This window comes from Leptidea sinapis, chromosome 18, assembly GCF_905404315.1.
Source record: "Leptidea sinapis chromosome 18, ilLepSina1.1, whole genome shotgun sequence".
NCBI classification, from domain to species: domain Eukaryota; kingdom Metazoa; phylum Arthropoda; class Insecta; order Lepidoptera; family Pieridae; genus Leptidea; species Leptidea sinapis.
The window spans coordinates 8,216,418-8,232,248 of record NC_066282.1 but is presented as its reverse complement, the minus strand read 5'-3'; the positions used below and the strand labels follow the sequence as shown (position 1 = coordinate 8,232,248).

At 37.3% G+C, this 15,831-nt stretch overlaps 2 protein-coding genes across 3 annotated transcripts in view; one reads left to right on the top strand and one right to left on the bottom strand.

The window, feature by feature from the left end:
• LOC126969429 (facilitated trehalose transporter Tret1-like) overlaps nucleotides 1-15,831 on the top strand; it is a 44,122-nt gene that overhangs the window by 9,503 nt on the left and 18,788 nt on the right. The window contains exons 1-4 of one of the 2 annotated variants that reach the window (XM_050814839.1): nucleotides 230-318; nucleotides 461-513; nucleotides 2,984-3,081; nucleotides 6,853-6,987. In XM_050814839.1, the coding sequence (XP_050670796.1) occupies nucleotides 471-513; nucleotides 2,984-3,081; nucleotides 6,853-6,987 (276 nt within the window). In that variant the 5' untranslated portion in view covers nucleotides 230-318; nucleotides 461-470. Of the gene's footprint in view, nucleotides 1-229; nucleotides 319-460; nucleotides 514-2,983; nucleotides 3,082-6,852; nucleotides 6,988-15,831 lie in introns of those variants that run through there. The other variant, XM_050814838.1, reaches the window with a different exon arrangement.
• On the bottom strand, nucleotides 11,342-15,143 carry LOC126969433 (uncharacterized). The gene is made up of 2 exons (XM_050814849.1): nucleotides 14,795-15,143; nucleotides 11,342-14,510 (listed from the first exon to the last, which is right to left on the bottom strand). The coding sequence occupies exon 2, from the start codon at nucleotides 13,519-13,521 to the stop codon at nucleotides 12,145-12,147; it is 1,377 nt and encodes a 458-aa protein (XP_050670806.1). The 5' UTR covers nucleotides 13,522-14,510; nucleotides 14,795-15,143; the 3' UTR covers nucleotides 11,342-12,144.

The following is a 15,831-nucleotide window of genomic DNA, read 5'->3' as shown; positions in this document are numbered from 1 at the left end:
GCCCACTTTAACAGCACCGACAATATAAAGGTCCTGTTTTTCAAAATAGCTCAGTATACAGACATACGATACAAACAGTTTTAACATAAATATATTTCTAATAACTGAATGGGTACTGTTCTCAAGTACCAACAGGCAGTCACAACTCATAACTCATAAGTGGCAACAACGAATATTTCATAGATGACTTGAATACTGAATACCGTTGAACAGTAGTCAGTAATGTTTAGTTTATCATGCAAACAGGACGCTACTAACAATCTGCTAATCATTGTCGAGTATTAAATAATATTAAAAAAAAACAACTTGAGTTTTAAGGTAAGGAACTAGTTTGTACGGTAATATAAACTGGCTGAATATGAATAAATGTATCTTTATTAGGGATTAATTAGAATGTGAAGTTGTGGTATGTGCATTCTTGTCAACAACAATTATTAAATGTGCGCTTTTATATTTTTAGATATTATAATATGGATAAAGGAAGAGGACTTCAATATTTTATCGCTGGTGCTGGTAAGTATCTAATATTTATTTACGCGAATAAAGCTGCATTAGTAGAGGTGATAACTTTACCTTAGTGACTACTTTTCTATATTTATCTCAGTCACCATAGAAATCTTGCTTAATATTAGGTGATCACCGTCGCCTGTAACATCATTTATAATTATTATTTCACCGAACTTCACGATCACTCTGCGAACGGTGTATTGTATGTATAACTCGGCACCAACTCCAAAATGTTGTAAAAAATACAAATTATTACTTTTTGGGCTCCTTGTTTTTATATAATAACATATTTAAAGTAGTTTTTTCGTAATTGTGAAAAATGATGAATCGCAAGATTCACCTAACAACTTTTTAGTATTCATGCGCTTTTACGAAAATTCGTATCGCATTTAAAAACGCCACGAAAAGAATTATAATAATAATCTATCTATATATAAAAAAGAGAATGTATGTTTGTATGTTCCCTAATAACTCCTAAACTATTCGACCGATCTCAATGAAATATTGTGTAATAGATTCGTTGAAGCTCAAGGAAGGTTTACATATATCTTAATATATATAAATTACGTGACACGTTGTTTGTCCGCGATGGACTCCTAAACTAATGAACGGATTTTAATGGGGATTACTTCATGGAGTGCAGTTTGGTCCAACTTGAGAGATAGGATAGTTTTTATTTCGATTTGGAACCCATAATTATTTTTATTTTCAATATTTGTTTTGTATGGACATATTTTCTATGAGAGAATTTAGTGACGCACGGTTTGACAGTTCCGCTGTGAAAGAATTTCATTATAACAACAGGGAGCATTTTTACGAAATATTTCTTGATGTTTTGAAATATTATTGGCAAATTCCTATACAACAGTATTTTTTTATTATCTACAGAATAACGTCTGACGAGTCAGCTAGTAGTTTATATGGCAAAACAACATTTGCCAGGTTAGCTAGTTATAAATATATAAGGCTCACTTCATGTTAAATTGATACATATTATAACGAGCAATTCTAATTTTGTTTTTATGAATATCGGATTCATTTTACTTTGGTATTAATTTTGACTGAAATTTTCTACTTAGATAAGATTTGCTTTCCAAACATTACACGTTATTGGAGGAGATTCTCTTAGCTTGAAGGTCTCTAAGTCGTATCGATTTGGAATCCTGTATTGCTGCATTTTTTTTTATGTTAAGATGGTGTTATTTTCGTGGTGATCTTTAAAAGATGGCGTTAGTAAACTTTTATCTCATCATTGATCGAGGGAGAACCAACAAACACCAGATAAGCTTAGTCATCCAACATTTCTAAGCACAATTCTCTACATCTGCTTATATTTAATGTCATTCACCACGCTGGAAATAGGTCTATACCCGCTTTATAGCTTTTGTTAGGTGATTATGTGCCAAAACGAAGATAAGGTGAGACGAGTTAGGGCCACGTCCGTGGCACGTCGTATTCGGCCAGCAGAGTTACTTCCTAGAGTCATTTAATCATATTTGACTGCAGGGGTGAATGCCTTTCTTATTTCGGTCTTTTTTTTTGAAGAGGAAGACCAACGTTCGTTCACACGGATCACTTGATGGTATGGGATCACTTCGGCACTTCCTTATAACTTAAAACGTATATTGAACTGGGGGCTCTCTAGTAAGAGTCGACGGTTCTTCTTTTACGTTTATGGCACCGAGGCTTTTTAGCGTCTTCCAAAATGGTTGGGATTTATAAATACTCGAGGATATATTTGTTACAAGTAGGAATACTTTACTAATACACCGCTAAGAAAGATATTGGAGTCCTGTTGCTCTGAAGATTCCATGCCATAATCTTACATAAGTCTGCCTGCTTCGCTGCTCTGCAGAGCAGTTTTTTTATGATAATAAGGGACGAGACAACAAGGGACGATCTATCTAAAAAGTCTATAAATATGTACAAGGATTTACTAACGTAGTTTTTTTTATGGAAGATAAACGACCGTATTGGTCACCTGATGGTAAGTGATCACCTCCGCGCACATGCTCTTGCTACACCAGAGGAATCACAAAAGCGTTGAGGGCCTTTTCAAAAAGAGTACGCGTTTTTTTTGAAGACCTGCAAACACCACATAAGGAAGCTCACAGCTTGATAGTGCGTGGAAGAAAGTTTTTTTATTTTATGACAATAAAGGACTAGTCGTGCAGGGCGTTCAACTGATGGTAATTGATACGCCCTGCCCATTACAATGCTGTGCCGCTCAGGATTCTTGAAAGACCCAAAGATTCTGACCAAACACAGTAATGCTTTCATATTACTGCTTACGCCGGCATCCTGTGCAAAGGAGCCTCCCACTGTTATACAAATTACAAGTACAAGTTCCTTGAATACCGCACTGTGGAGGAACATAGCAAAACATAGTTATTAGATTTTTGTTAGATGGTAGGTACTTATTTGAAATAAACTTTTTTTTTCTTATTTGTTGATATCTTCTTCTCATATCTTTCAGTATCACTGGCCACAGCTACGTTGGGCATGTCATCAGCATGGACCACGCCAGTTATGCCCAAACTGTTGAACAATGAAACAGACATCGATATCAATCACGTACGCCATTGTTCTATTATTATGTTAATCTAATATATACGATCGTTTAAATGAATACAAATATGGCTTCTTTTAGTGCTTCATTTTGGTTGTTTGTATCCATGTCGATAGGTAAGGCGTGAACAAAAATTATATTAGCACTTTCAATGTTTAATTTTGGTTCAGTATGTGACGACGTGCGATGTCCGTATGAATCGGTAGTCTAAACTTTTTAATATACACAGAAATTATCTAATACGCTATTATTATTTTATTAATATAGGGGTGGTAATATAAAAATTAAGTGAAAAAAGATGGGTTATCCTGCTTAAAATTGGCAGGCCGTATCAGACGTCACGCCAGCATTATTAAAGTCAGTCCACAGGGCATTTGCTGCTCTTAATATACCAGTTGTTTTGATATTACCCGCCGCTATGGCATGCGTCCTGATGGAATGACGCTGGTGGCTTGGGCACGGGGAAGGGCGCTGGTGTGGGACGCTACTTGCGTCGACACTCTGGCTCCTTCTCATGTCCAAGTTACGTCAGTTGGTGCTGGGGCTGTTGCTTCGACTGCCGAAGACAGCAAGCGTCGCAAATGTGTTGGTCTCAGTAAGTCATACATTTTTGTGTCGTTTGGTGTCGAGACACTTGACCCGTGGGGCCCAGAGGCGCGGAGAATGTTCAAAATACTATCTTCGCCCCTCAATAAGGCTACTGGAAACCCAAGCACTGGCAGCTATTTCGGTCAACGGATCAGCCTTGCTATCCAACGCGGTAATGCTGCCAGTATTCTTGGTACGCTTCCCAGTAATGATAGTTTTAATTTTATATAGTCATAGTATTGTAAAAATAGTTATAACATTTGTTCAGTGAAAAAATATATTAATTATTTATTACACTTTTTAACTAGTTAAAAGGTTTTTGTTAGCGGTCATTATCAATCATGATATGCGGACTTTTCCGATGATAATTATAACGAATGATAATTCGGACATGCATTGTCAATGGTTTTTTTTTGAAAATAAGGGACGAGACGAACAGGACGTTCAGCTGATGGTAATTGATACGCCGCTCAGGATTCTTGAAAAACCCAAAAATTAGCAGCGAGCAGCACTACAATTGCGCTTGTCCCCTTGAGACAAAAGATGTAAACTCTCATTTGCTCAGTAATTTCACTAGCTACGGCGCCCTTCAGACCGAAACACAGTAATGTTTACACATAGTAATGTGTAAACATTACTGTGTTTCGGTCAGGATTCTAGAAAAATCCAAAAATTCTGAGCTTCACTACAGTTGTAGTGCTCGTCACCTTGAGACATAAGATGTTAAGTTCACACATTACTGCTTCACGGCTTAAATAGGCGCCGTTGTGGTACCTATAATCTAGCGGGCTTCCTGTGCAAAAAAGCCTCCCACTGCTAAATAATCTAGTTAGTCGCGTACTGTATTACAAATACCATTTAGTGGCGTATCATGCGAAGGTGGAATTCGGCAGCAGGTATCAAGTCATACAGCTCATCGGAACACTTTCCATGTAGACATATAATGAGCTCTCTACGCAACACCAAGTGATCTACCCGTTCACAGATTCCTGGATTCTCGACAATTATAGCAGCTCTGCGTTGCACGTGGTCAAATGATTCGAGCTGATACTGGGGTGTGCGAGACCAGAGATGAAAGCAATACGACTAAATAATATGTGGCCGAACGTTTTGTTTTGATTGACTCATTGCGTTACTTGACACTTATCACGTACGCTTATACAAAGTAATGTTCCAACAAAGCTATTTTTAGCGTTTAAGTGTGTCATTGCTCGATAATAATGGATTACTTTATTATTAATTACATAATCTTAATCTTTTCTATAAAAATAATAAAATTGAAGTATCTAATTGCATATGATTCTAACTCATCTCCCATCTGATTGAATCTCTGCGTAAAGATATGGATTATCCCTGCATGATATATCCTGGAGAGTTATCAGACCACTTGTCCAGGTTGATTACAGAAGCCGAATTCCACCACCAGTGATTAATTTAGACAGATTTTACCCGTGGGAGGCTCATTTGCACAGGAAGCCGGCTAGATTATGGGTACCACAATGGCGCCTATTTATGCCATGCAGCAGTAATGTGTAAGCATCATTGTGTTTCGGTTTGAAAGGCACCGTAGCTAGTGAAATTATTGGCCAAATGAGACCTAACTTCTTATGTCTCAAGGTGACGCGCACTACAACTGTAGTGCCGCTCAGATTTTTTGGGTTTTTCTAGAATCCTGGGCGGCAATGCATTGTTATGGGTACAGCGTATTAATTACCATTAGCTGAACGTCCTGCTCATCTCATCCCTTATTGTCAAAAATTGTGTCTGTCGTATTGGTCGGTAATTGATTCCACAAGGTGGCTGTGTGAGGAAAGAAGATTCTCGAAAAATGCGCAGTTGTAGATTGCCATAATCTAGCCGGCATCCTGTGCAAAGGACTACCAGTGGCTACCCATTGGTATTACAATCTTTTTTTCTGGTTTCATACAATCCGCATTAAACGTGTGAGTTTTTTCTGGAAACAATTGTTATAAATGAGGTGCTATGGTGAAATTGTAATTGTTCTTTTGATGTTAAAATTGTATTTCTCATTTCATTTAGCTGCAGTTTATACAATACAGTTAGGTTGATTCTTAAAATGACAATCATAAAGGCTTAGATTAAGGATTGGTCTCCGCTGCGCTCCAACGAGATACCGCATGCGTAGTCACAAAGTGCGACAACTAATACTACGCCCAAATGGGTGTACTCCAGTCAGTCTCGAACAATGTGTGACGCTGACGAGCCACATGTTCGCAAATAATTGAAACTAAAACACCGGGTTGTGAAGTAAAACTTTGTAAAAATAATACTACAAGAAATAAGAAAGACACTGGCATCACATATAATCAGTAATGTATTTTGTATTTCAATGTAAAATAACATGATACAAAATTTGAAAGATGCCATTGAGTGTCAAGATATGACGCACACAAGCATCTAATAGTTACCGTAATAAAAAAGCTATTGTTCTTAGGATATGCGTTACCAATCCTTAATCTAAGCATAAAGATTTGAAATATACAAAATGTTTTATAGGATCGAAAACAAGGTTCAAATTCATTCGACGGTTTTTTGTCCAGCAACAACCGCTTTGGTCTGAGTGACTAATTTCGGCTGGCTCAACAGCTATTAAGCCTCTGCAGTTTTAGGAAGGTGAAAAAAAAATTGTTAGTTTTCGAGTATTCTATCATGGTCATGTTCATTCAGTTACAAGAATATAATTACAATTACTTTTAACAATTGTAAAAAGATATATATAAATGCAAGACACTTGACGGTATGAGCATGATTCCATGAAAGATGGGCCGGGTGCTGGTGTGGGATGCAACCTGTTCAGACACGCTGGCCCCTTTCCATCTACATGGAACCAGCAACAGAGCTGGTGCGGCTTGTGAAGCGGCTGAAAAAGCTAAAGTATGCAAGTACAGGGGTCTAGGCTCCGAATATTATTTTGTCCCATTCGGTGTCGAGACCCTTGGTCCGTGGGCTCCTAGCGCTATAAGGATTTTTAAGGAAATATCAAAAAGGCTAGTCGACATCACAGGAGACCGAAGAGCTGGCAGCTACCTCGGACAGAGAATTAGTCTAGCTATTCAAAGGAAGAACCCTGCCAGTATCTTCGGAACCTTGCCTAAAGGGACTCCTTTTAATAATATATTTTAGTTATTCTGTATACATTTTTTTTAAAGATGTAAAAATAATTTCAGAACCAAATATCGTGGATGCTGAGTTTGTCACCAATTGGCTTCATGTGTGGCAGTCTAGTCACCAGGTTCCTGTGTGATACAATAGGCAGAAGAAGATCAATTCTGGCAAGTGCTGTACCAATGATCTGTGGAACGGTGAGAGTTCAAACATATTTTTACATGTCTGCGGCAAAGCAAAAAAACCCTCCTAGGGTATGAAATTGAATGATTTTTATGTTAGTATCGTCCATCTGATGCTATCTGTATTCAGGAGGACTTTAACAGACTCGATGCTTCATCATCATCATCATCAGCCGGAAGACGTGCACTGCTGGATAAAGACCTCCCCCAAAGATTTCCACGACTATCGATCCTGCGCTGCTCTCATCCAACGTATTCCGGCGATCTTGACTAGATCGTCGGTCCATCTTGTAGGGGGCCTGCCAACTCTGAGTATTCCGGTACGTGGTCGCTATTCGAGGACTTTACTGCCCCAACAGCCATCTGTCCGTCGAACTATGTGCCTGTACTTGATGTATTTGATGCATACTGCACACGTAATAAACTATACTTGGCATATAGAAAGCGTAAACATATTCACCAGAGATAAAAATATTATCACTATTCACTTTAAGCTTGGCAATCAACAGCTGACGTCAGTTTCTACCATCAAAGATCTGGGTGTTCATTTAGACCGCACACTAACCCTCGACATCCATATAGATCATATTTTGAATAACTCATTTCGCATGCTAGGCTTCATACACGTGTATCCAAGTAATTTAAGGACAAAAGCACTAACACATATCTAAATAAGTCCCTCGTGCGGCACCAACTAGAATACGCAAGCACAATATGGAATCCTTTTTACGCAATCCACGAAAAAAGAGTCAAGTCAAAAACAGTTCTTACCCACATTAAATTAACGGGTAAAAGAAAACCGAGCCCACTATATTTGTTTCTTGAATATAACTTTCTACAGCTTTGTCATCGCTGCACTATAACAGACTGTGTAACTTTAAAAAAGATATGTACTGGTGAGCTGACTTCTTAATCTGAGCTCTTCAGTCTCGTAGGGTTTCATGTCCCAGCCAGGTTGCTACGGTTACGGGGGGCTTAAATGAAACTACCCGTACCGGCCTTTAAATGATGTATATTTAAAAATAATTAAAATACAATTTGAGCAAGGGTCGTAGGGTGTATTGTTGGTTGATCTAGTTTGTCCTTGTAGCTCGGTACTCCCCTGACGTTGAAGACGCCGGTGCAGGCCCCTCAGCTGGAGGTTATGACTCGACGTGTCGCAGGTGATTCCCGATACTCGGTGTCCGGGTATCTAATCACCGGAACTTGGTGGAATTATATCTTTTAACGTTCCAAAATCTTATCCTGGAACCCTGTGAATGATGTCCACAGTTAAGACCACATTCTTATGTCTCCGCTGATTGTGAACCACGTGCGTCCGTGTCTATCATTAAGGGTGAAGCCGTAAGCAGGAGGTGTAGTTGTTCACAATCAGAACGGAGTTACAATAATAAAAAAAAGAAAAGGAAGCGAAAGCAAAGAAAGAATAATTAATTTTGAAAAGAAAATTAAATGTTTGCTAAAATACTACATTTTAAATAACTACTTCAAAGTTTTACAAGTACTCAAATAATATTAACACGTGTCCAACACTTACCCTATCGGGGTGACGATAATCCTTGAAACTTATTTTTATATTATGTTAAGTTGTCAACCGGTGATTAAAAAAATTATATAACTAGGTATTTTACGGCAAACGTGATAAGTCACTGCACATAATATATTGACGTGTTGCTATTACCGAGCGCAGCCGTGGTATGGCGATAGCCGGGCGACGGGTGACGCGAGCGAGCCATGCATTTTTTATGAACAGCAAAAAACTCGCCTACGCTCGCGCACAAAAGTGTTTACGTTTTATTATTTATTAGTTTTATTATTTTATGTTATTAGTTTATTTTTATTTCATTATTTTATGTAAAATAACGTATGTAATGGTAAATACAACGTTACAATACCCCCCTCGCTACGAAAGGATTTTATTATTAAAATAAAATCCTCTTGAGTAAAAAAAAAAAAAACTAAATTATTTATTTAATCCTATTAATTTTAAATCTTTGATATGCCAGGTACCTAGATTCTTTCCTGACATATCTGCTAAAACATATACTAAGGGAGATTTTTTTTCCAAAACACGACATTTAATAAATTTTGGTGCTAACTTTTTACTAAAATATTTGTCCTTGTCACTTAAAACGTAAGCTCGTTTCATAACTATATCCCCTACGTTAAATTCAGAGGCTTTTCTACGAAGATTATAATGTGACGAGTTTTTGAGGTGTGCATGCCAGAGTTTTGCCTGAACGACTCCAAATAAGTTGGAAAGGCAACCCAAATTGTCAGCATACAAATCTCTGGGTAAAAATAAAACTTCGTCTCCCAGGTCGTTATCAACGTAGTGTGTACCACAGGTGACTAATTCTCTTCCGAATACTAAAAATGAAGGGGTAAAACCAGTTGCTTCATTCACCGAATTGTTAATAGCGAACTGTACCTTGGGAATAAAAGTGTCCCAAGTGCGATGGTCATCCTCCACAAATGTAGAAATACAAGTTATAATTGTCCGGTTGTAACGTTCGACACTGTTCACTTGAGGTGTGTATTTAGGGGTATAAAATATATTGGGAATGTTATATTGTTTAAAAAGGGATTCGGTGATTTTACTAATAAACTGACTGCCATTGTCCAAGAAGATGGTTTGAGGGACTCCGTGAACTAAAATAACTGAGTCTTCTAGAATCTTAGTGACAGCAGTAGATGTTGCAGCCCTTAAAGGGAAGATCAGACAAAATTTTGAAAAACAACACGTGACTACTAAAATATAACTATGTTGTTTTCTACTGACAGGTAGAGGACCCATTAGGTCAATAGAAATCATTTGAAATGGTCGGCTACATTGCTTAGGGCGACCCATTTCTCCTAATGTTAAATGGTTCTGAGCTTTGTACGAGAGGCACTTAGTACAGGAACCAACGAATTTCACTACATCCTGATGCATGCCTGGCCAGAAATAGCGTAACGCAAGTCGACGGTACGTTTTGAAGACACCAAGATGTCCAGCTTTAGGGTCAGAGTGGTTTTCGTTGATTACTTGATCTCTTAACTCACTTGGAACTACCTCTTTCCATGAAAATTCTGAATTTAAATTATGATATTTATCTTTAGAAAGCCGAAATAAACTATTATTTTTAATGAAAAAATTAGGTAAATTTTGAGGTTTATTAATGCAATTATTAAAAATATTTTTGTACCAAGAATCTGTGGTTGTGGAATAGGATCCTGAAATATTTATTGCATTGACAGGAAGAGCTCTTGAAAGGGCATCTGGGATGACATTGTCGACGCCGCGACGATGCTTAAGTTCAAAGTTAAACGCGGACAGTCGAACACCCCAGCGAGCTAGCCTACCCGTAGGGTTATTTAGAGATAGGAACCATTTTAAGGCGCTGTGGTCTGTATAGACAGTGAACGGTCTACCGTTCTCTAAATAACATCTCCAGTGTTCAAGAGCAACTAATACAGCTAAAGTTTCCCGCTCTGTAATGCTGTAATTTTTCTCTGCCGCTGACAACGACTTGCTCATATAAGCTATGGGGTGCTCCTTACCGTCTATGGTTTGTGTTAGCATAGCTCCCACACCATAGTTACTGGCATCGGTATGCACCTCAAATGGCTTGTTGTAGTCAGGACAGGATAGAACAGGAGCGGAAACCAAACATTCCTTCAGCTTCTTAAAAGCTGCATCAGCCTCCGCCGACCAGATGAATGGTGGTGAACCCTTCTTGCTTGAAGTCAACTTATTAAGAGGACCTGCTATTGTGCTAAAGTTGGGAACAAAACGCCGATACCATGTGGCTGTTCCGAGAAAGCGCTTAATATCTTTCCGACAAGAAGGTGTCGGGTAAGTGAGGATAGCTTGCACTTTCTCTGGATCAGTACGTAATCCACAACTATCAACAACGTATCCAAGATACCTAAGTTGACTCCGAAAGAACTGGCATTTTTCCAAGTTAATGGTGAGGTTTGCTTGCTTTAACTTTTCTACCACACGCAGTAAAAGAGAAACGTGGGATTTGAAGTCATTTGAGACGATAATAATGTCATCTAAATAAGCAAAGACTTTGAGGTCAAACTCCCTGAACAGCAAATCAACTAATCTCTGCTGAGTGGCAGGTGCATTTGTCAGTCCGAATGCAGTACGTTTGAAACGGAAAGTACCACGGCCTGGCACGTAAAACGCCGTTTTGTCCCGATCTTCGGTAGCTATTGGGATTTGCCAGAATGCCTTAGATAAGTCAAGACTTGATAAATAACGAGCATCCCGAAGATTATCTAAAATCTCTGATACGTAAGGTAAATTATACGCGTCGCGTTTGGTCACAGAGTTTAGTTTACGGCTATCGAGACAAAAACGAGGTTGGCCGTTCTTTTTGGTTATTATAAGAACAGGAGATGACCAAGCGCTTTCGCAGGGCTCGATAACGTCAAGACCTAGCATTTGATCGACCTGTTCGACAAGAATGCGCTGTTTTTCGGGAGAGAGCCGATAATAGCGTTGTCGAATGGGCTGTGCATCACCGGTGTCAATGTGGTGAGTGATCAACTTTGTCTCGCCCAAACCTTTAGACTCGGTAGATATGTCATTAAATTTTGCAATAATATTGTCTGCTATAGATTTTTCAGTCTGCGACAGATGATCGTATGCTTGTATGAAGGATGGAAGGTCAGAATCAAGACTTGCGTTTGAAATAAGGGTATTGGAAAAAGTTATGCTTTTAAAATGTTTCGGGAAAATATTAAATTTGCGCCAAAAGTCAACCCCTAGTATGACATCAATTTTAACGTCTGGAACAACAAAAGCGGTAATCATGTTGATTTCATTTTCGAAGGAAATAGGTAGGTCCATATATCCAATGCTAGGCATTTTTTGTCCACCAGCAGCTTTAATCGAAATAAAGCGATCTGTATGTAATTTAAGACCCTCTTTTTCCAACATCTTATAACTATTGTTACCAAGGACAGTAACAGCGGATCCAGAATCTAAGAGGCCGAATAATTTTAATTTATTAATTTTTATAGAAGCATAAGGCCTAGAATCATTAACTGGTTCTCGCTGCAGAATTGTATTAATTTTATATGTTTTGTAATAAAACTTTATGGTTTCTAGCCATTTCTGCCAATCATTTTTATCAAAATTAGAAGTACGTTGATTGGTTATACGATTCTGCAGTCTTATTAGTTTTTTGAACTATTAAGCTTTTCTTTGTTGCAATTAGGGCAATCAGGAGTCTTAAAACCATCATGTCCACAAATAAAACAAAGGATTTTATTTTTATCTGCCTTGCATTGCCGTAAATTGTGCGTATTGTTACGACACCTAGGACAGTAAAAGGTTTTACTGGAAGAAGTTTGTATAGCATGTACATTATTATTATTAGCAATATAACTTTTATTAATTTTACTTTCATTAGTTTTTATAATATGATTAGTTTGATTTTTAAAAGAACTGTTGTTATTTGTATTTTGATTATTATTAAATTTATATTGTTGAAAATTAGTTTTAAAATTTTGGGATGGTCTAACGTAAGCAAAGTCAGGCGCGATGGTATCTGACGTCTGTGTAGGCGGCTCACGAAAATTTAAAAGACGAGCTTGGACATTCTCATAATTGCGACACAGAGATTTTAGGGTGTCCAAGTCCTTAATATGAGGATGCGAAGAGAGGGTGGCTGCGTAACAAGGTCTGATATTATGTAGAATAATTTCTAGCTTGTCCTCATCAGACAAATTTTTTGTTAACCTTGAAAAAAGCCCAGACATAATTGAAAGGTAAACTATGATGTTTTCTGTTTCACCCTGTGTCCTAGCTCGTATTTCAGCAAGCAGCCGATAATCATAATCTACCCTATCGAAGTCTGCTTTAAGGTGCAAAATAAGTTCTTCCCAACTTGCTATGTTATGTCGAATACTACGGAACCAATGAAGAGCATCGCCAGTAAATATTTCCGTTGCTAAAGATAAAAGTTTGGCACTGGGAATATCTCTAGCTTTGCTTAGCTCTGTGATGCGTTCAATAAAAGACCGAACACATGATTTGCCGTCAAATTTTACCTTTAATACGTCATTTGTGAGATCTCGACTACACGAGACGCTTACATTGAGCGGTGAAGCACACTGTTGAGAGTCGGCTTTAGATGATGACACTATCAATTTGTCCTCTCCATTGTCTTTCACCGAATTATAAAAATTGAACAATGTTTTAAATTCATTTACGCAAGTGTCGTATAATTGCTGCGTCTTACTGTCATAAGTAATACGGTTAAGCCGATGATAAAGGTGATTTAAAAGATTCTCGATTCGCAATAACAAGTTCCTATCTAATGGTGATTCTAAAAGTGATTTGATTTTAGCCAGTACGTCAGTAGCTCCTTTAAGATCGTCAGAAATAGGTAATGAGCTTTCTAAAATGTCTTCAGAAGGAAATAATGGTCCCAGCTTACAAATCTGCTTTCGGAGCTCTTGTACTGTGGAAGCAGGAGAAGTACCTCTAATGAGAACCTCGTATTCTAATTCTGATTTTTGCAGTGACAGGAATTTAACTGGATACGCCATTATATTTTAAGATAAAAAAAAAATTCAATAATAAAAAAAAAATCAATATTAAAAAAAATATATACAAAAAAAATCAACTAAAAAAAAATATTAAACACCGCAATAAAATAAATGTTGGACAAGGTTACGAATGCCCTACTCCGTTCCGTTACAAAATAAAATTAACTAAGCAACGTTATGGTTGGCAAATAAAGAAAAAAAATTAAGCTGAGAAAAAAAAAATATACTTTACTAAAACAAGCAGAAAAAGCGTTAAAAGTAATTTGTAACTAATGTGTACTACCCAATTAAAACAAAAAAAAAAAAAAAATCAGAACACAAAAAATAAATATTAAAACCGAGCACTTTTGTGCTCGACTATACACGGCTTAGCACAAACATTTTTTGTAGTTATGCGATAACGAAGCGACCGGTTTCTATACAAAGTTTGAACAAAGAAATGAGTCACTTAAAGTGTAGTTATTGCTGTAACATTTATTATTACAAGTAGGTAATTAAATGATACCTAAAATAATAAATTCTAACACATTGATGTTTTAGAATAATTTGACACAAATAAATAAAGAATTTGGAGTACACTTTAGTTACTGGCAACCAAAAAAAAACGTTTTACAAAAATTAAAAAAAACACATACACACTACTACTTCTACGCAGAAAAACTAGACCAACCAAACCACGATATGGGCGCCAATGCTACGGTTACGGGGGGCTTAAATGAAACTACCCGTACCGGCCTTTAAATGATGTATATTTAAAAATAATTAAAATACAATTTGAGCAAGGGTCGTAGGGTGTATTGTTGGTTGATCTAGTTTGTCCTTGTAGCTCGGTACTCCCCTGACGTTGAAGACGCCGGTGCAGGCCCCTCAGCTGGAGGTTATGACTCGACGTGTCGCAGGTGATTCCCGATACTCGGTGTCCGGGTATCTAATCACCGGAACTTGGTGGAATTATATCTTTTAACGTTCCAAAATCTTATCCTGGAACCCTGTGAATGATGTCCACAGTTAAGACCACATTCTTATGTCTCCGCTGATTGTGAACCACGTGCGTCCGTGTCTATCATTAAGGGTGAAGCCGTAAGCAGGAGGTGTAGTTGTTCACAATCAGAACGGAGTTACAATAATAAAAAAAAGAAAAGGAAGCGAAAGCAAAGAAAGAATAATTAATTTTGAAAAGAAAATTAAATGTTTGCTAAAATACTACATTTTAAATAACTACTTCAAAGTTTTACAAGTACTCAAATAATATTAACACGTGTCCAACACTTACCCTATCGGGGTGACGATAATCCTTGAAACTTATTTTTATATTATGTTAAGTTGTCAACCGGTGATTAAAAAAATTATATAACTAGGTATTTTACGGCAAACGTGATAAGTCACTGCACATAATATATTGACGTGTTGCTATTACCGAGCGCAGCCGTGGTATGGCGATAGCCGGGCGACGGGTGACGCGAGCGAGCCATGCATTTTTTATGAACAGCAAAAAACTCGCCTACGCTCGCGCACAAAAGTGTTTACGTTTTATTATTTATTAGTTTTATTATTTTATGTTATTAGTTTATTTTTATTTCATTATTTTATGTAAAATAACGTATGTAATGGTAAATACAACGTTACAAGGTCTCTCCGCTCATGCATTACTTTTCGACTATCGTCCCCAAGAACAAACATTGGGTTTGAAAATGTGGAAAAAGTGGCTGTGACATACAAGGACAGACAGATAAACATGACGAATCTAAGGGTTCGGTTTTTTGCCATTTGGCTACGGAACCTTAAAAAGCATATAACTTCTTTCTATCTTTGGCGCCTTGGTCTTTTTTAGGATGAGTTCTTGGAACTTGAGACAGCGTTACAGTTACCGACACATCTGTGTTTAAGTATTGACACACTTTGACACACTTTTTACACAAATTATCTTGCCCCAAATTAGGCATATTATATAGCCTGTGTTATGGGTTGCAAGACACGATATATTTAATACAATATACTTACTTAAACATGTATAAATACATATAAACATACACATAAACATACATAAATACATCCATGACTCGGAAACAAACATCCATATTCATCATATAAATGCTTGCACCTACCGGGATTCAAACCCGGGACCTCTAGCTTAATAGGTAGGATCGCTAACCACTCGGCTATACAGGTCGTCAGTAATTTTTTTATTTAATTTTATTTTTTATTTTATTTTATTTGGAAAACTTACAGTGTTACAATAACTTAATTACTAAATAATAGTGTGAACATTTTACACCATTTAATAGTATTCGCATATTGTTTCTTATAACA